The sequence below is a fragment of the Scyliorhinus canicula genome, chromosome 14 (genome assembly GCF_902713615.1).
Source record: "Scyliorhinus canicula chromosome 14, sScyCan1.1, whole genome shotgun sequence".
NCBI lineage: Eukaryota > Metazoa > Chordata > Chondrichthyes > Carcharhiniformes > Scyliorhinidae > Scyliorhinus > Scyliorhinus canicula.
The window spans coordinates 82394315-82415039 of NC_052159.1; the positions used below are offsets into that span (position 1 = coordinate 82394315).

Here is a 20725-nt window from a genome sequence, read left to right on the forward strand (position 1 = left end):
AGAACTCGATAAGGTTTGTGAGGCATGACCTACCCTTCATAAAACCATGCTGACTATCCCTAATCATATTATTCCTATCTAGATGATTATAAATCGTATCTTTTATAATCCTCTCCAAGACTTTACCCACCACAGACGTTAGGCTCACCGGCCTATAGTTACCGGGGTTATCTCTACTCCCCTTCTTGAACAAAGGGACCACATTTGCTATCCTCCAGTCCTCTGGCACTATTCCTGTAGCCAATGATGACCTAAAAATCAAAGCCAAAGGCTCAGCAATCTCTTCCCTGGCTTCCCAGAGAATCCTAGGATAAATCCCATCAGGCCCCGGGGACTTATCTCTTTTCACCTTGTCCAGAATTGCCAACACTTCTTCCCTACGCACCTCAATGCCATCTATTCTAATAGCCTGGGTCTCAGCATTCTCCTCCACAATATTATCTTTTTCCTGAGTGAATACTGACGAAAAGTATTCATTTAGTATCTCGCTTATCTCCTCAGCCTCCACACACAACTTCCCACCACTGTCCTTGACTGGCCCTACTCTTACCCTAGTCATTCTTTTATTCCTGACATACCTATAGAAAGCTTTTGGGTTTTCCTTGATCCTATCTGCCAAAGACTTCTCATGTCCCCTCCTTGCTCGTTAAGGGTTATTGTGTCACTGTATTGATTAGCATTGCGTGAGTGGTAATTTTAAGCTATTTTCTTGTGCGATGTTAAAGATATTTTACTATTGTATTAGTAATAACGGTTGTTTTAAGATACCACATCCCTATTTTGCATGAAATCACTCCTGGAGCGAGATATCCTTCCCTCACAGTCTTACAAAATTAAAATAAAGGATTAGGGTTTCTGTCCGAGCCACTGTTGGGAGTCTGGTCTGGGGTTGTAATATAGAAAAGTGACTTGCAACATTCAAGGTGACGATACTGCAGTGATTTCACAGGCAATCGTGAATTTTGTTATGCAAGTGGAATTGAAGTCAGATGTACTGTATTGCAGAAAGTGGGCTAATACCTAAAAATGGAGCGGCCTCACAAAATAGAGGAAGAATTATTCTCGCACTACAAAATACGCAATGAGTTCAAATCATTTGATGAAACTGTATTGCACACAGAACTCAAAACAGTTATCCCAAAAGCGCTACAGCAACATGTATTTCATCTTGCCCATGCAGGATATCTGGATGTTGTTAAGATGAAACAAAGATCTTGGGAAGGCGTCTGATGGCCAGCAATAGATCACAGTATAGAAGAATTCATTAGAAATTGCGTTATTGAACTGTGTCCAAAAGCTCTACAACTGACCACGTGGCCAACAAAACCATGGCAACAACTCCAAACATGTATTTGTGGAGAAGTCCAAGAAAAGTTATTTTGCTTGTTGTCCATGATCTACAGAGCAAATGGCCAAATTCTGTGACAAATTCCATAACCATTATTTTGGTCATTAACATTCTAGAAAAGTTAGTTACAAAATATTGTTTGCTAGAGACTATCACTGCAGAAAATGGACTGTGGTTTGTTTCCAGTCAGTTCCCAGAGTTCCTAGCAAGCTATAGATTCTTGGCCTTCTGACATTGCGATACAACACTTAATCGAATGGTGGCTTTGAACAATTCAACAGGGTGATCAAGGACAGCCTGAGATCTAGCATGTTGAAGAGGAAAATGTTTGAACAATCCATTCATGATCCTACTTTGAACATATTGATCCAACTCACACTCTTTGACCAGAAAGAAACTGACTGAACTTATGGCTGGTCTTAACTTTCACATGCTGCTGAGCATTCTTAAGCCATCATCGCTATCCAACGTTGTCAAAGTAAAAGCAGAAGAAACCACAAAGCAATTAAGTAAAGCTAAAGCATATTTCAACAAGTGAATGTAAGCAAAGAATCCCTGATTTGAAATTGAGATAGTGTTTGCATCAAATGCCCATATTCTGACCACAAGCTTGCATCATCTCTTCCTGGACCAAAGCGGATCAACTGGTTACTAGGTACCTGTAATGACCCGCAAGTATCTTACGGGATGGGAACAATTAACTTCCCCGTGAACCTTGCAGACTATGAGCTCACCTATTAAAGGGGGTGGGAAGGGCAGCGGGGGAACCTTTGAACAATGTATAGTTGAATGGTATATAAAGTCGACCAGTTAGGCACCAGCAATGCAGACCCAGTGATGCATATAATAATTATTGTAAGCAAACTAAGTTTCTTTGAACTAACCAGTAAGGATTCCTTCGTGACCGTATAAAAGTACCAAAGCTAATCTGTTGGATGCTTAGAAGGATTTTTAGAAAGATGAGAGGGGATCTTATTGAAACGTACAAGATACTGAGAGGCCTGGATAGAGTGGACGTGGAGAGGATGTTTCCACTTGTAGGAAAAACTAGAACCAGAGGACGCCATCTCAGATTAAAAGGATTATCCTTTAAAACAGAGATGTGGAGGATTTTATTCAGCAGAGGGTGGTGAATCTGTGGAACTCTTTGCCGCAGAAGGCTGTGGAGGCCAATTCACTGAGTGTCTTCAAGACAGCGATAGATAGGTTCTTGATTAATAAGGGGATCAAGGGTTATGGGGAGAAGGCAGGAGAATGGGGATGAGAAAATATCAGCCATGATTGAATGGCGGAGCAGACTCGCTGGGCTGAGTGGGCTAATTCTGCTCCGATGTCTTATGGTCTTATGATGTTGATGAAAATTGAACACTTCATAGATAGATAGACTTCATAGAATTTACAGTGCAGAAGGAGGCCATTCAGCCCATCGAGTCTGCACACCTCATTTAAACCCACCCTTCCAACCTATCCCCGGAATTCAGTAATCCCACCGTACCCTTTTGGATACCAAGGGGAATTTAGAATGGCCAATCCACCTAACATTTCATAGCAAGTTAACAAGGATATTTCAAGGACGGTGGTTATGAGGATACATTTCCTTTTCCAATGAGTGACCACGATGGTGATCATCCGCCTTATCGAGGTGATCAGGCAGACTCACAATCTGAAGCTGGTAGACCTCAGTGCCACTATGTTTTCTTTTAGGTTATAAAGAACAAGTCAGACAGGTTTTCTGAGTTTAATTAAAGAGCAAGCTAGGTTTATTGAAACTACTTAGCAAATTTAAAAAAAGCTAAGTAAATCACAACCACCAGTCATACGTCACACATATTCTCTGGATCCACAGCTCACTATGGTGTGGATTGTAGGATAAGAGCATAGTAGGATAAGAGGATAGCTTAAGGGATATTATAGTTCGTAAAGAAAATAATACAAAGTATACGGTTAACTGTTCTTTTGCTGATACAGTGATCCCATGTTATGGCCACGTTGTTCAGTTGTCTTCCTGGGTTTCATTGTATGAAGCAGATTGTGGCATTTTATTCCCACCCGATCTTAATTTACAGTAAATTGCCCCTCTCAGGATGGTTACTTTGCAAATCCTGGCACCGAGCTTGAGAGGAAGAGAGAGAGCTTCTTTGTAGTCTTTCAGTACAACATTCTGACCTCTCAGCTCTCTGGCTGGGTGAACAGTTCTTAAAGTCCGACTGGCAGTACATTCCAGAGGAATTCAATTATCATGTCTGTTGTTATCATTTACTTTTAGAACAGGCAATTGAATAGTGGCACAGTGGTTAGCACTGCTGCCTCACAGCTCCAGGGACCTGGGTTCAATTCCGGCCTTGGGTGACTGTCTGTATGGAGTTTGCCCTTTCTCACCATGTCTTCGTGGGTTTCCTGCGGGTGCTCCAGTTTCCTCGCACAGTCCAAAGATGTGCATGTTAGGTGAACTGGTCATGCTAAATTGCTCCTTAGTGTCCAAAAGGTTAGGTGGGGTTATTGGGGATAGGGTGGAGGTGTGGGCTTAAGTAGGGTGCTCTTTTCAAGGGCCGGTTCAGACTCGATGGGCCGAATGGCCTCCTTCTGCACTGTACATTCTATGATTTTGATGTGTCATCTCAGAAACATTTGAAGAGTTTCATGATGGTGTGAAAGATAACAGGAGACAGGGTTCTTTCAAGGCAAGTTGTATATTGTGCTTGGCTGACAGTCCTTCAGTGTCTTAATGGGATTATCGTTTATTGTTTTTTATTTCAAATGCAGCCATAAAAACAAGAATTGGAAACTCGAGGTCAGATTTTCCGGCCTCCCTGCATATGTTTCTCGATGGCGCGAGGTGACCTGCCATTCCGGTGACGGGATCTTCTGGCCCCTCCACTGTCAGTGGGATTTCCCACTGAATTCACCTCACACCGCCAGGAAACCTGTGGTCGGGATACACCATCGATGGGACTGGAAAATCTTGCTAATGGGAACAGCCGGAAGATCTCGCCCTGTGTTATGTTTTTATTAAACAAAAAAGCACATCCCCATAATAGCTAATATTTCTTTATTTAAGTTGAACTTTATGCACCTCAATCCAGTTAATTGACTGTACATATATGGGGCTGGATTCTCCAAAATAGGGTTATGTCCCCACTCCGGCGTAAAAACGCTGGCATTTCACTCCCCAGTTTCCTGAAAAAAATAATGAGTTATTCACTTACCTGCAGGGGGCTAGCAGGGACCCAGGGAGCTTCACGCAGCTTTGGCTGTGGATACGGGCCCCAGCACTTCCGGTTCCAAGTCCACGCATGTGCACACGGCGGCCTCCAGCAGACGCGCCGAGCGCCATGGTGGTCTCGGACCGCGGACCATCACCAAGAAACAAGGTCCTTTCGATCGACCCCTGCATTGGACCGGCCCGATTGCTGCCCCAGCCATCCATATGGCCACCCAGAGTGCTGGATCCCCCTGGCCTCCCCCCACCAGGCTAGATCAGACCAGGCAGACGTCGTTAGAACCACGCCATCTGGAAATCGGCTGGTCAGGATCGGGGTTTTGCTGGTAGGGCCTCTGGCAATGTCCCCCAATCGAGCGGCGTGATTGATGGACGAGCGATTCTCCAGGGCCCGGAGAATCACCTGAGCGGCGCCGGTCGCGGTCCGGTCGTGAACGTCGATTCTCTGCCCCCGCGCCAAACACGATTTCGCTGGGGGTATGCGGATAATCCATCCCAAGATATACAAGGTAAAAAATATACGTTAAACTATGACAGAGATGAAGGTGCAAAGATTCCAGTATGAGGCAGAATTTCATGTCTTCCCCAACGCGAGTTTTGAGGTAGCGAGGCATTTAATTGGGCAGGAAGGCATCAGGTGGGAGTTCTGTTGATTCTGCTCTGATTAAGTTTTGAGCAGGGAGGTTCATGGACGACCTTCCCATCCAATGCCAATTGAGGCCCTTTTTAAGTGGGCAATTAACGCCTTTTTAAGGTCCTCATCCTGCATCTACTTGTATTCAACCAGTGGTGGGCAGGGCAGTCACCACACAGCGAGCCCAAAAAGTCAACCCTGTCATGAAGGGACCTGGGAATTGATGGTCAGGGTGAGAGAGCCACCCTCCAGACCTTTCTTCTGACTTCCCTGACCTGCTTGGTCAACAACACCCTCCTTGCAGCCCCCATCCAACCCTCACTTACCTGTGACCAGGGTCCCTCGTTAGTCCTGGGCCTCTCATAGATGTATTGCTCAGAGCTAACACTGCTCCCCAGGTGGCAATGAGGACCTGCCAACCACTGATTGCCAGCAGAACTGGGGGAAGCAGGATTTCCACTCTCGTGCTCCTTGGTCCTGGGGAAGGCCCGCGCTGGCCATTTAAGTGCCTGATTGGCATTAAATACTGCGAGCCATCTCCAAAGGAGGGGATGTGGGGCTCTCGCTGGATCTTCATCTTGGCAGATGAGGCCCCTATTACCTAGATTAAATTCCACTCATTGTTTTCGATGTAGCCTGGCCAAGGAAGTGGATAGAATAATGCTTCTTGTTTTATATTGATCTGTCCTCGCAATACATTTTACTTTCTCATTTGCTTTCACAATAGCCTCACAACACTGTTGTGGACCTTCAATAATTCATTCAGGTACTTTTTCTACTCAACAGCCTTGAACACACAACCTTGAGTAGTATTTCCATGCTTGAAATTGCCCAAGTGAGATTTGACTGGCATTTACCTGTTCCCCCATGTCATCTCGATCAAATTATTTCATCTGAGGTGCTTGCACCATCATGCCATTATAGTCTTACAGATATTTCCCCTGATGCCTTATTCAGGCCTATTATAAAGATACTGGAAAACAATGACTCAGGCGCCAATTGCTACTATTCGCCTGCATGCAGAGCTGCTACTATTAATGCCTGCCTTTGATCTATGTAAGTACAAAGCAAGTACTTTCTTATTCAACCTAATAGTCACTCCCAAATACCTCACTTAACAGCCGAATGTGTAGCGCTTTATCACAGGCTTTTGAAAGCTTAGCTATAAAATATTGAGCAGGTTATCATCAGTAACATTGATGTTTTTCACAAAATTCAATGAAGTTGGTGAAATAGGACTTTCTTATCCAGAAGCAAAGTTTAGACTCCCCTACCTTCTATTTCTAGCTTATCATTGTGTTTCTCCAATAATTCTTTCTGACCACTTGCCCATAATTGTTATCAAACTAATAGTCCTGAAGGCCTGGATTTTAGCCTGAAAACACATTCCGATCGAAGGTTGGGTGGGGTGGCTGGTGGCTTTGAGGTTGAGAAATCCAGAAGAATGTGTTTCACTCCATGCCAGCCTGACCTGCAGCCATAACGCATTGTGGGTAGGCTAAATTGGCTGCTTGTGGGACGTCCGCTTATGACTGGAGAGGTGGTCCCACTCTTGGTTGGCAATAAGATTGGCTGGCAACGCCAGCAGATATGGCAGCACCAAGAGCACATTAGTGGCAAACAGGTCCAAGAAGAAGGCCCATGGATCTCAGAGCAAGACAAGTCTGGGGTATTGGGCAGGGAAGGTTTGGGTAGTTTAGGGAGGGGGTGCAAGTTGGAGATGGAGAGTTTTACAGAGCAATTGGGTCGGAGGAATGGGAGGATGTTCTCTTGGGAGGAAGCTGCCGATTACCCCTTTCCTTCCCAGTCTTTAAAAAAGTTTAATAGAAGGTGGCCTGCCCACTCCCATCCACCTGCTCATGTGAATCACGATATGGCATGGTATTATTGGGGCCAATTGCCTTATCAACAAGCTCAATTGACCCTTGATTATTTATTTCAATATGACGGGTGGGTTGTCAATTTTGGTGCCCGCCCGCCTGATATTGTGGTGGTGAGCTTAGGGATGGGTGGTGAGGTGGTTGGGTTGGCACTGACCCCATTTTATGTGGCCCCTCACCCCACCAAAAGCATAGTCGGCACAGGTATGTAAAATCTAGCTCTACATTTCAAAAGGACCTCAGTGGCACATTGGGATATCCTGTGAGCATGGAAGACACTGGCCTGAATTCTCCGTACTGGAGATTAAGTGCTTCTGCCAGTGGAGAATCGTTACTGGTCTCTGCTGGCGCTAGGAGTGGTGACCAGATGAGAGTCTCTCACCTTTACCATGCTAATTTATGTACGGGGGTGGTAGCTTGCTGGGTTTCTTTGGAATCTCGGTATCAGGCCACCATTTTGTGCAGACGGCTTGATACAGATGTCCTATGATGGGCCCCCTCCCCCAACAATGCAAGACCTGATCCAGCCCCCCCTCTGGCAATTGGAGCATCCTCCCTCCCCACTATGGGAATAATGGTTCACCACTCCCACCCCCCCCCCCCCCCACAGCACACATGCATGAGGGTGATCTGACCTCCCACAGCCCCCTAGATCACCGTCAGACACCCAGGGCCCCCAACAGGGACACCCTTATCAAAACCTGCATACAAGAGCCCCCAGATCCACCATCAGAACCTCTGTCATGTTAGATGTTTAGCTGCTGTTGTATAAAGAGTCAAAGGTTCTGCTAATTTTCCACAAACACCTTTGATTTACTTCAACAGACTCTGCACAAAGCTCTAACATCACATCACCTGACACAAAGGCCACCTGAAGCCCCTTTACATATCAGTGTCAATTATTGGATACTTAACATAAATGAGACAACTAATTGCAATGTCTCTTTACCCATTACCTAACAGTCTCCCCTTCCTTGGAGAAAAAAAATAATTAGGTGAAAACAAAATTACAAGAAACTCAAAAACACACATGCAATTCCCCCCTTTCTATTTTTTTCATTTTTGGAAAACAAAAGTCACAGAATCAGGTGCCCTTCATCAACAGTATCCAAAAGTTTCTGTCGCTCGCCCCTCCTTTTTCAAACAGTCTGACAATTGATAGCAACTGTGAACCCATTGAATTTTTGCTATTTCCCCTCTGTCCAGCATCTGCTTCAAACTTGCGATGTCTATCCTTAACCTTTTTTCATTGACACTTTTTGTAGAGTGCACATATTCCCACAGGGATTTATTGTCAATGTGACATTCAATAGGTATTTCACCCAAATCCCCATATCCCAAAACTTCTGTCAATGACTGGGATATATAAAAGGCCATATCCACCGCATCTACAAAGCTTAACGTCTAAGCAGCCAAAGTGCTTTTGACCACTCTCCTTATTTTCCCACACAAGAGGGCAACATTTACCATTGTTCCCCAAAAGGAAAATTATGAAATCTCCTGCACTTGAAACCCCATCACATAAATTTGCATATGGTGCATCACTATAAACTATGAGCTTCAAGTGCCTAATGTCACTTAAAACCAGGAATCTCAAAACACACTCCTGCATTTTTATTTTGACCAACGCTTTATTTGCTCTTATTATGTCTTCCACTTTGGGATCATTCATTTTTGGACTCAATTCTAAGACATCAAAACTCACATCTGGTCTAGTCTGTCGACCTAACCAATTCAGTTGGCCAATTAAACTTCGCAGTTGTTCTTTTTCCATCTTTGAAACCATTGCGTCTTTTTGTGAAACTGGCCACGGCTAATTGCTATTGGGCTGATGCTCTCCAAATAAGATTACTGACGTAAAGTTGCCCCTAACTTAGTCTATCCGATTTTCAGTCCAATATATTTAAATGCACCGGAAGCCTGACTTACAACCCCAAATTCTTTCCTCAAACCAGAGATTACAATAGCTTCGAAATCAGTACAAAAAATCATTGACATGCATCATAAAGATGCCAGAAAGATTTCCCTTATGGTGCCAGTAAAACATTGCCAGATCTGCTTTCAACTGGCCGTACCGAAAAATACCAGACTCTAGACGCAACATTTAATCCATATACACATTTGTTCAACTTCCAGAGTACCCCTTCTGTGTTAGGTGCCTCTTTAGGAGGATGGAGAAAAATGTCTCTCTGGAGCTGATGCCCCTGCAAGAAGGCAGCTTTTATGTCTAAAGATTTGCATTTCCGTGACTTTGTGGCTAATAGAGCCAAGAAGATCTTTAAAATAACCTTTCCTGCCATAGGTGGATCTACCCTTAAATCCTGATCTTCTGAGTTTTCTTCAAATCCCTTCGCCACATGCCTGGCCTTTGCCTTATAAGTTCCATCCAGAAGAACCTTTTCCATGCAAATCCATCTGTGGGATAGAGCTCTTTGTCCCCTATCCGGTACTTCCGTGTATACCCCAAATTCACTCCAACTATGCAGTTCTTGCTGTTTGGCATCTTTGATAACTTTTTCATCTAATTTATTGGAAGCCACCAAAATCTCACATGCATGTGGACTTCTACTCCTATTAGTATTTGTTGTCGTACTCATGTTCCGAGACCTTGATAAACTACGTCCCCTCTCCTGCCTGGTGTCTCGTTATGTACTGTTACTGCTTGATCTTTCCCTTCTGCTGTGGGATGTCCTTTCAATTGTTCTTGACCTTTTCCTGTGGACCTGTTCACTATCCGATATACTATCCAAACTGGCACTGCGTTTCTGTGCCCTCCATTTTGGAACTTCGTTTTCCCAATCCATTGTCTTGATTCCCTCCCCTGAATGTTGCACATTCAACCAATGTAGTGGCCTTCCCTGCTCTACTAATAACAGTTGTATCCTTCCATTGACTAGACCCTTCAGGCAAGTATGTCACTTTTGTACCAACCTTTGGCAGTTGTCCTTTCGGAAAAATGGCCTGTTCTAAATCATCAGAAGTGTTGTGTTCCTCTACAGAAACCCTGTCTATGTCAGTTAACTGATCCTCATAGTTCTGTAACACGTGTGTACCAGATGACCCTGGTTCCTCATCATGTCTGTCTGCTCTGTCTAAATTTGCAAATTTGTAATCTGTACCCATTATCCTTGATGAATGTACCCAAACAGTTTGCTTGCCATGTTGCAAAATAATTGTTTTGCCATCTATGCCTATGATCTTCCCTGGGTCTTTCCATTCATTAAAATTTTCTCTTTTATACTATACTATGTCCATGTTGAAAAACGATATTTGATGGGCGTACATTATGCCTCAAAGCTCTGCGAATTCTTTCAGAGACTTCTGCTTCCAAAAAAGCTTTTCTACTGCTCTGTAATGCATTTAAATGCTCAGCAAAGACAGAGTTAATTGTACTCCCTTCCCAAGCTGGAGGCTGGTCATCCAAAATGGACAGAATTTTAGGATTTCTACTAAACACTAATTAATAGGGATGATAGCGCCCAACCATCTGCAATGAATTCTTTGCATGTACCGCCCATGCTAAAGCTGAATTTAGCTTGCAGTTTGGTCTATCTGCCAAAGTTTTCTGGAGCATGTGATCTATTACCGCATGGTTTCTTTCACACACACCATTACTAAATGGGCTTCCTGCAGCCGTATTCAGAACTGTGATATTCATGTTTTCACACATATCCCTAAACTCATCATTAGGAAATTCTCCCCCATTGTCCGTAAGGAATTTTACCGGTGAGCCCATTCCTGTCCCTATCCATTTTTGCACGATTTGATCCAGAATTACTCTCTTTTCTTTACTTCGTACAATCGTTGATCGACTAAATCTGGTTGCTAAATCTACAAAATGCAAAATAAACATATCATTGACTTTATCCCAGACCTTAAGGTCCATGGCCACAATGTCGTTAACATGTCTGGCCAAAGGTAGAGTTACTATCGGTTGTGCTGGTGTCCTTCTGTACTTCCTACAAACTTCACAGCGATCACGAACCTGTTTTATTAACTTAGTATAGTCTTCATCCCTCATCCCTGCATCCCTAATAAAATGTTCAGCCTCCGAGGAGACGGATGAGCAAATTGCCTATGCAGTTTTAATACAACAAGCTTTTTATCAGCTAAAGTCCCATTTTCAATTGCCATTAACACATCCTTAACAACTCTACTGAAATATTATTTGTCAGTAATGGAAAACAATTGTGTTCCCACTGTGTAAATTGTAAGTCCACCTTCTTTTCAAAAACTGTTGCCTTATCCTGTTCCATATCCAGTTTCATGTGTGCTTTCTTCATCGACGGTCTGCTCAGAAGCAAAGGTATCTCACTTGATACAACATCCGTGCTAATGAAATGATCCACTCCAGCAATATTGCAAGGGATTTTCAGCGACTTCAGAGTATTATCATCTCCAAACCTGAAACTTGTGGAACTTTCAAATTCCTTAACCTTGTTATGATTTTCAGCATTCAAGGAGTCCAGGTAACATTTTAACCAGTCAATTCCACACACAGTAGATGTGCAGCCACTGTCCAAAACAGCACAATTGGAGGATTCTGCAACCAACACCCTCATTTCTGGCGTAAAACTGCTTGTTAATAGGATAATGCCTTTTTTCTGGTCACTATCTTTTTCCTCTTCTGACTCTTCCGTGTCATGTGTCGCTTCAAACACTATTATAACATGTTGGACAGTTGAAAGCATAATGGTATTGCGAGTCACATCGAAAACATCGATTTATCATGCCCCGTGTATTTCTGGGGTTCATCTTCCTATTGTAGGTTCTAACTGGGTTTCTGTCTTCATAATTTCCAGGTCCCGATCCCCTTCTATAGTCTTGGAACCTGTTTGTAGCCGTACGATTTTGCCATCCTGTTAGTAGTGTATCCTCCATATTCTGCTTCATTGCAGACTGACCTATTTGGATCATCAGAGCCATCGGAATCGAATGTTTCCCCAGAAGCTTTTTTAAAGCTTCTGTCATCTGATCGAATAAGGCATTCTTATCCACAAACTGAACTTCTGTCAAAACCAGGAGCCTATCCATGTTCCTCACTTTAGCACAGTCAAGTAATTTAAAGGCCAACACAGACTGTGGAAATTCCAGGTTGTGTTACTGCAGCCTTTTATATAGTCTGCCAGATTCCATTATATAGTCTTCAATGGAGAAATCCTCTATTTTCCGGAGCCTATCAAAATCCGGCCATGCTTCATACACACTTAACAAGTCATCCTTCTTATAAATCTTATCCATATAATGTAATAGAGACTGCAGACCTTCTTCTGAGTCTAATTCGTCCAATTCCAGCTCAGGAAACACTTTGCTTTGGATTTTACTGTCATAAGGTAGAGAAAGAGCCAATGCCATACCTTGTTTTCTCTTTCCCAAGGCAGTTACCTTAGTCCACATAACTACTGCACTTCTCCATTGGTCGTATGATCCCCTTTCAGAAGATAAGGGGGGGTGGTCATATCCAGCCATCTTTATCCTAAGTTCAGCCATATATCTTTTTTTTCTTCTTCTCACTCACTCCTTGGTTTGGTCTGGAAAAGTTGTATCTTTCAACCCTTCACATTTGCACAGCAGCCATCCTCTGCTACCATTTGTCAGACATTTAGCTGCTGTTGTATGAAGAGTCAAAGGTTCTGCTCCTTTTCCACAAACACCTTTAATTTACTTCAACAGACTCTGCACAAAACTCTAACATCACATCACCTGACACAACGATCACCTGAAGCCCCTTTACACATCAGTCTCAATTATTGGATACTTAACATAAATGAGACAACTAATTGGAATGTCTCTTAACCCATTACTTAACATGTCAGAGACCCATCTGAGACTCCAACAGAGACCCCCCAACAGATGCCCCCATCAGAATCTCCATTAAAGACCCCCATCAGGGACCACTCCCACCCCCCCCCCCCTTTCCCCCCTCCCCACCCCCATCAGAGACCCCCATCAGCCATCCCTGCTTGAAAGCTGAAGAGCAGTCTAGGTAGTAGAGTGAAAAATCATTACATTTTCACTTACCCGTCCCCAATGTCTGTTGCCTCAGTCTTTCAAGCAGCAGCTGTTACAAGTGTCAGAGGCTTCCTCAAAAGCCAGGCACATTTCAAACGGCTTCAAATCCCTTGAAAGCAAATTTTCCGTTCAATTTCACATATCAATACATTGCATTAGCTAGTGATTGACAGTTTAATAACTCCAAACACAGGTGCTTGGTGGATTGTTTATCTATCTTTCCCCACACTTGAATGCATCTCAGGTACCCCGCTTTGATGTGAATCACAATGTTTATAAACACCAGTTCTTCACCACATCAAAAGTAGTTAAGTGCTTTCTGCTGTGAAAAAGAGGAAGTGAGATTATTTTTAAGAATGTTTGTGAACGACTTTTAAAAGTTTGCATCCATTGCTTCGAAAAAGATCCTTTGTAATTTTTTAAATAATAATAAATATTGGTCCATGTGACCTGGTTGTGATGTTGTACGAAGTAAATAATGGCATGATGGGAAAACTGGTCAATTACTGGGTACAATGAAATTAAAACTGACTTCACATGACCTAAAGCACAAATACAATCAGAGAAGGTCAAGTTGTTCCGAAGTGCCTGGGATCTGTAAATTCTGATAAGACTAACTCGTCATAACCCAAAGCAGTCTAAATACGACAAGATAGGGTCAGGACCTGTCTCCGCCTATTTTTAGAAGTGTGCCTTCTGATCATTATCGTACACAGAACTTTAAAGTAAAAGCTATTGCTGCGATCAAAAGACAAGATAATGATATGAGACCCAGCGTCCTGAAGGGTCAGCAAGATGACGCCTGTTTTATGATAATGTTTACATTTGTACTTCTGATCGAATTCCTGACCAAGCTGTAGTTACGTAATCTTGATTCTGATAATGTATAAATGCTGAGCTGATTCTCTGTGAAAGCGCGAACTTGAGAAGGAAATAGTAGTCTTGCTGACTGCTCCCTGACTTCAAGTTTCAGCCATTTCTGCATGCAGCTGTAATTCGTAAATAAAGCTTTGTTTTGTTTTCTTAACGAGCGTTGTTGAATCTTTTTACCACAGCCCAGAAGCGGGAAAAATATTGACTTCGACATTTGGCGCTGCGAGCAAAAAACCCCTTGACCTGGCAGCAGTACCAACGGGAAAACAATTAAGACACAAAAGCTGGGTGGTCAGACAGAGCAAAAAAAAACAAAGAAGCTACTCCTGTAAAGAAGACAGGCGAAAGAAGGCAATCAGCACATAGATGCAGACAAAACAAGAAAACAGACAGAGATAGAAAGAGAAACACACCGAATTTATGTGAGGAGGAAAAGCAAATCGTTTTCAGGAAGAGGTCAGTTTTGTGTTTGGCAGAAAAAGAGACAGGCACTCTTTGAGGCAATGTGGGAGCTCGCTAAAATGGTCTAAAATCTGCAAAGCTGTGTGAATAGCCATAAGACGCTCAAGAGCTGGGCGTTTTTCCAGAGGTGGCCTAACCATGACCTGGGTTGTTATTGGTTGATCGGTTTAAAAGGAACTCTGGAAAGCTACACCATCAGGACTGCTGTGACCCGAGGGACAGAGGGTTTTTAGAAGTGTGCCTTCTGATCATTATTGTACACAGAACTTTAAAGTAAAAGGTATTGCTGGATAGGACTCCTGACTTGCCCTGCATGAATAAAGAACAGCATATTGTAGAACTGTGTAGCTATGTCGTGCCACATTTCTATGGGACTAATGTAGGTGCAGTAATTGTGCAAGACACATCTTTGTTGTATCAACTACTGAAAGTGAAACTTACCTGTTTATTTGGAATATCATTTACCTGCTAATTTCTGTTTATTATACATTGGCTCTAATTCATGTTAAAATAAAAGTTCGAAAAAGTAAGATCTTGTTGGTAATTCTTCATTCGAGGGTCTTTCAGTGCAGCGTAGTTCCTGACAATATTTTATCTCCATTCATGTCTCCGAGGGCACCTCAATGTTGATGAACCCACCCAGTCCCTGATCTGCTTCAGCTGGTGGAGTTGCTGAGGTGTCTGAGCTGCCAGCTCTCTGACTGGGTCCATAATAGGGTGGCACATGAGGCAACCAATTACAAGGCAGCCTCCGGGAAGATAGCACCATTGGGATTTGGCAGCAACTGCAGGCTTGGGACCTCAGTTTGGTCCTGTGTCGTAAATTGCAGCTTTGCTTCACTAACAGTGGGTTAAATAGTTTTCCTACAAAATTCAGTTCCATAGTGTCAGGATTTTAGCTTTTGCCTCCAAAATGGTGGCTGTGGCATTCATACCACACATTTCCATTGTTAGCTGTTGAAAGTCACTTTGGTGAAAGCAGGTGGACAATCTACCTGAAGTATGCAGAATAGGCAGATGATGTCATTAGTCAGCCCGTTACCATTTTGAAGCTCAGTGCTTCACTGAATGATTTGTCTTAACTTCTTTCAGCTGCACGTTTTCAGCAGCAGGAACAATCCTTCATAAGTGCTATTTAAAAAGATCGGGGTAGTTGCTGATTGATTTATATTGGCTTTCTGTTGAAGTTTGCAAGGAATGTGCTGGAAGAGCGGGGAGGGGGAAATGGGGGAAGGGGTTTCAGCATGAGTCCATGGGTAGGATTTTCCAGATGGTGGGAGGAAGTCCTGCCTCAAAGACCTGCCAGCCAATCCAGCAGTTCTGTAATCCGAGCAGTGACAGCAGCAGCAGAGGACAGGATCGAGATGACAGGTAATGAAATGAAAAATTAAATGAAAGGTAGTTCCCAGGTTCAAAATCCTGGAGTCCAGGACCAGGTAAGTGCAGGTTGTCTCATGGCGGGGTGGGGAGGTGAGGCTCAGGAAGGTGGAGTGAGAGGTGTAGGAGTCTTGACGGACAGTCTGGGAGAAGGGAATACTCATGGGGGTCAGACACTGGTTGTCGGTGACCAGTGAGGAAAGGGGGTCCCGCTCACTTTCCACCCGAGGCCCAAGCAGGATGACTTGCGGCCCTGGATTTTCCAAAATTGAGGTCAAGTGGGACATAGGCCTTACATATTCATTAATTTCCCACTTAAGGACCTTAACTGGGGTAAGGGTAGGCGGGCCAACCTAGACGTCACTCGTCCACTGTAAATTATGGACAGGTGAGGGCAGGTGGGAGAGTGGTGGTAAGGCCATTCGGAGTATTTTACAGGCTGCCCCTGTCAGCAAACCCGCTGGTGCGACTAAAATTCTGCCTCATAGCTACACAGACTATTCAGGGAATTGCCTTCCTACCTGAACTTCAACTGGTTGCAGTACCAGTGACTGCAATTACATTTCCCCATTCAGCAATAACCCCACACATACCATCCCTCTGGAACTGACCTTGAGAGCATCCACCTGGCCACAAAGCTAAAATAAAAGCCACCACAGGACAAACATTCCGAACCAAATTCATAAATCAATCATCGCCCGACTGCAGACAAAAGTCAACTAATCATCCTTGTGCATTCCCTTAGTGCCTGCCATCCGTGGCTATCTTTGCCTGCCCTTGTATTTGTATGCAGTGGTATCCCAGTCGTTGCAGCGTGGCTGGTGAAAAGGGACCACCATTCGGTGGGGGAGGCCTTGCAGGATGAACCAAACAGCTCTGGACTTAGATGGCCCAGCTTCAGACTGCACAATCTGGGTTTGGGCAGTAGTCTGGGCTGGTTGGCTAACAGGCAACATTGACGGTGCTGGTGAAATGATGGGGGGCGGGGGCGGTGAATGGTGTTACCCTTTGAGAGGGTAACAGGTTCAAGCTCCACATTGTAACTCCTATTCTCCTGGGGTAATCTCTCAGCAACCCTAGAATTGGAAGTTCAGATTGCTGGACACCTTGCAAGGCCCTTTGAACACTGCTATTTGTAACTTTGATGGCAACAGTCCAAGCTCATATGACAACAAGCTGAGCTTGCATGACTTCAATCTGAGTTTCCACTCCAGTCGCAAGATATTGATTGGTGACTTCTGCTTGTGCAGAATGGAAGCTGAGACATAAGCCATCAGTCACTAAGGAGCCCTTGACAAATGGTGGATTGCTCCCGATTCATGTATTTCTGACCCCATTCCTGGTGTTCCTAATTTTGGGAGTGCCTTTTAAGGGAACAGGCAATTTCAGATCTAAAGCCTGCACCTTTATGAGGCACTCCAAAAAACAGGAATCCTGGGCTCTTTCAGGTTTAAAGCCTGCACCGTACACACCTGACCTGGTTGGCTCCATTGCAGGGATCAGCATGTCCCAGCCCTCCACAATGTTTGTGGAGTTAGACCAGCTCTTCAAAGAGCATCTCAAGAGGTGTCATGAATTATAGTTTGCATGAAAGAACCCTTTTAAAGATGAGCTCAAAAGGTGCTTCTCATGTCCCATGCCAAGGTATGCCCTCCAATAAACCCCAATGGGCTCTTATGCCCCCATGCCTTCAGGCCTTCTTTTTCAGACTAGATGATTGAGCAGTATAGTGGAAAGAGTAAGGCCTGTTCTTTATCCTGGACTAAGAATTGGTGGACATTCGGAACTTGTGGAATCATGTGCGCTATTCAGAAAGCATATTTGAACATCTTGCAATTGCTCTATGACTGTAAATAACATATTTTTTCTGCACCATACTTTACACATAACACTATATCCAAACCTTTTTGTGCTCATACATATGGACATAAGTCCAGAGACATGGTCAGAAATACTGCAGTACATGCAACATGAATTAAACACAACTGCTTCTCTGGTATTACTTACGTGGTACACAAGAGCCAAATTTGTCTGGGAATTCTGATATCAGATCATCATTAACTCGGTCTTTCATTGGACCCAGAATAATGACGGGTCTACTGTAGTTAACTGAAAAACAAAGTGAGTCATATTACTTACTTTTCAAAACCAATGTAATTCCACTTTTAATAACACACTCCCCATGAGAAGTTACAACTTGATTTGGAAAGTGTACACATTTGTTAACTATCTTGTGCGTCATATTTTCTGCTGCTTCCTCCGGTGAGACCAAATATATGTGAAGTGTTAATACAAGGACTTTATTATTATTTTTGGCATAATTATAGTTGCTTACAACCATTAAAAGAACATTGTTTTTATATATATTGTTTCATTTCTATGCAATCTGGAGTTCTGCGTGATACTCCTAGAAGCAGTATGCTTGAAGTCTTCCTAATGATGAGACTCTTTTTATAATGTCACCTTTCTGGCAAGTTCTCACTAAGTGAAAGAGATCCACAGCAAGTTAGCTGGTGCTTAAGACACACAACTGTGAAGGAATACTTCTGACCTACTGAGAACCAATGAAGGATGGCTACTGAGGGACTGCTATAAAACGAGGAACAAAGCACCTTAGCAGCATTTAAACAGAGACCTGGAAAATCTTGGTCTACTATCAGGAAACGTGCAACTGCAATGTGGTGTTTTGCAGAATAGGAGTTTATTCAGCCCCAATCTGGGCTAAAGCAAGTATACCAGTTTCCCAGACAGAGATTTAGTTTGAATCCTTGAAGATCCTAACCAAGAATATTTCACTGCCAGATTTGGCCTTTAAGCAATTATGTCACCTGGGATTGGCACTCTTGAGAAACCCAGAATGGCACAGAGGCTGCTCGGATATTTTAGATTACGCAATTTCCAGCCGATTTTGGGGTCAGTAGCAGAGGTTTCCCCAAGGTCTGATCCTCGCACTTAACGCTCAAAGGGACTGGGAGTTTCCTTGAAACCTATGCCAGCCAGGAAATTGGGAGATCGGCAATTTAAATTTCCCCCACAGTTTGCCCACATGAGCATCAGGCATTTGTTGAGGTACTGCAAATAAAGACAGGTTATTAGCCTGGTATCATGAGACTGAGATAGGTTGGACTGCATTACTTGAAAAATAAAACATGTTCTGATGAAAAGTCATCAACCTGAATTGTTGGGCAGAATTTTCCATTTATGAGACTAAGTGCGATGGTGGGCAGTTTCAGCAATGCCCATCCCGCTGCTCAGAATGGCGGGAACTCGCATCAAACTCTGTGTTTCGAAGCTCATTAAGTATGCACAGGTAAGTACCTCTCTGAATCAGCTGGTGGGCTGGGAGCTGACACCGACAAGAAGGCCACTGTAAGCCTCAAGAAGAAGGCAGCACCCCACTTCACCCACCAGCTTCTTGAGGTCCCGATCAGGGTAGCGAGGGCACAGAGGCATGTCCTGAATTTCAGGAAGCACATCAACCTCACTTCTTTGACCTGGGACGTCAACATAGTTGGCATCTGTGCCAAAACACCATCCAGTGCTGGAAGAGGATTAATGATCTCACCTACTCCACCAGGGCAAGTAATCCTTCAATTTGCTCCAATGTCAAACTCTAATTATGGCATCGTGCATTCAAATGGCTACTCTCTTCAAGGATCTCACACAGCCTTTAGCAAGGGACACATCACCCCCGATTGCCTCATGGAAGCTTTCACATTACTACCATCCCACCTATCATACAGCTCACACCCCTTTTTTGGGCCCTTCTGGGAAGGGCTCACCAGACACAGCGGGCATCCATCTTTCCCAACCTCTGCTCTATCCCTTCCTCTCACATGCCTTTCTTTTACCTTCATCCAGGATAAGCTGGCACAGAACGGAAGGGAAAGAGCCCAGACTGGGGACGGTGGGGGGGGGGGGGGGGGGGGGGGGGGGGGGGCACAGTCGTTGTGGAGTAAGTACAACCACAGTGCTTTTAGGGATGGAGTTCCAGGATTTTGACCCAGCGACAGTGAATGATATATTTCCAAGCCAGGATGGTGACTTGGAGGGAAACGTCCAAGTGGTGGTGCTTCCATGTATCATCTGCCCTTGTTCTTCAAAATAAAAGTGGCCGTGGGTTTGGAAGGTGATGCCTCAGGAGACTTGGTGAGCTCCTGCTGTATATTTTGCAGATGGTACACACGACTGCTACTGTGTGTGGAGAGAATGAACGTTTTTTGGAAGGGGTGCCAAACAAGCGAGCTGCTTTGTCCTGAATGGTGTTAAACTGCTTGAGTGTTGTTGGAGCTTTGCTCATCAAGGCAAACCGGGCCTCAAGCCACCTGAGGAAGTTTGCTAAGGTCATCACAGACCTTAAGACACAGCAGTCAGTAGGTTACCTTCATCGCTGCTGCGGATGTTGGGACTGCACCAAGACGTAGTGGTCGGGTTAGGAAAGTTAAGAAAGTTTGATGTCACTTTTGGATCATAGGTGTGCCATCACTATGAAGAAACTGCACTTTTGTGCATATAGAACATAGAACATAGAACAGTACAGCACAGAACAGGCCCTTCGGCCCTCGATGTTGTGCCGAGCCATGATCACCCTACTCAAACCCACGTATCCACCCTATACCCGTAACCCAACAACTTTAACCTTACTTTTTGTAGGACACTACGGGCAATGTAGCATGGCCAATCCACCTAACCCGCACATCTTTGGACTGTGGGAGGAAACCGGAGCACCCGGAGGAAACCCACGCACACACGGGGAGGACGTGCAGACTCCGCACAGACAGTGACCCAGCCGGGAATCGAACCTGATGGTTATGTGAATGTCTTTGTCAACAGAAGGCATTGCAATTTTGTGCAATGGAAACCTCTTATGTCAAGGCCTAGTCATCCACCCACTCAGTGATAGTGCCCCGTTATGAGAT

The 20725-nt window shown here is 44.1% G+C and overlaps 1 protein-coding gene across 7 annotated transcripts in view; it reads right to left on the reverse strand.

The window, feature by feature from the left end:
• The window catches only part of dlg2 (discs, large homolog 2 (Drosophila)), a 1378721-nt gene that overhangs the window by 67463 nt on the left and 1290533 nt on the right, over window positions 1-20725 (reverse strand). For all 7 annotated transcript variants that reach the window (XM_038818412.1, XM_038818411.1, XM_038818410.1 and 4 more), the window contains one exon: window positions 17814-17915. In XM_038818412.1, coding sequence (XP_038674340.1) covers window positions 17814-17915 — 102 coding nt within the window. The remainder of the gene's footprint in view (window positions 1-17813; window positions 17916-20725) is intronic.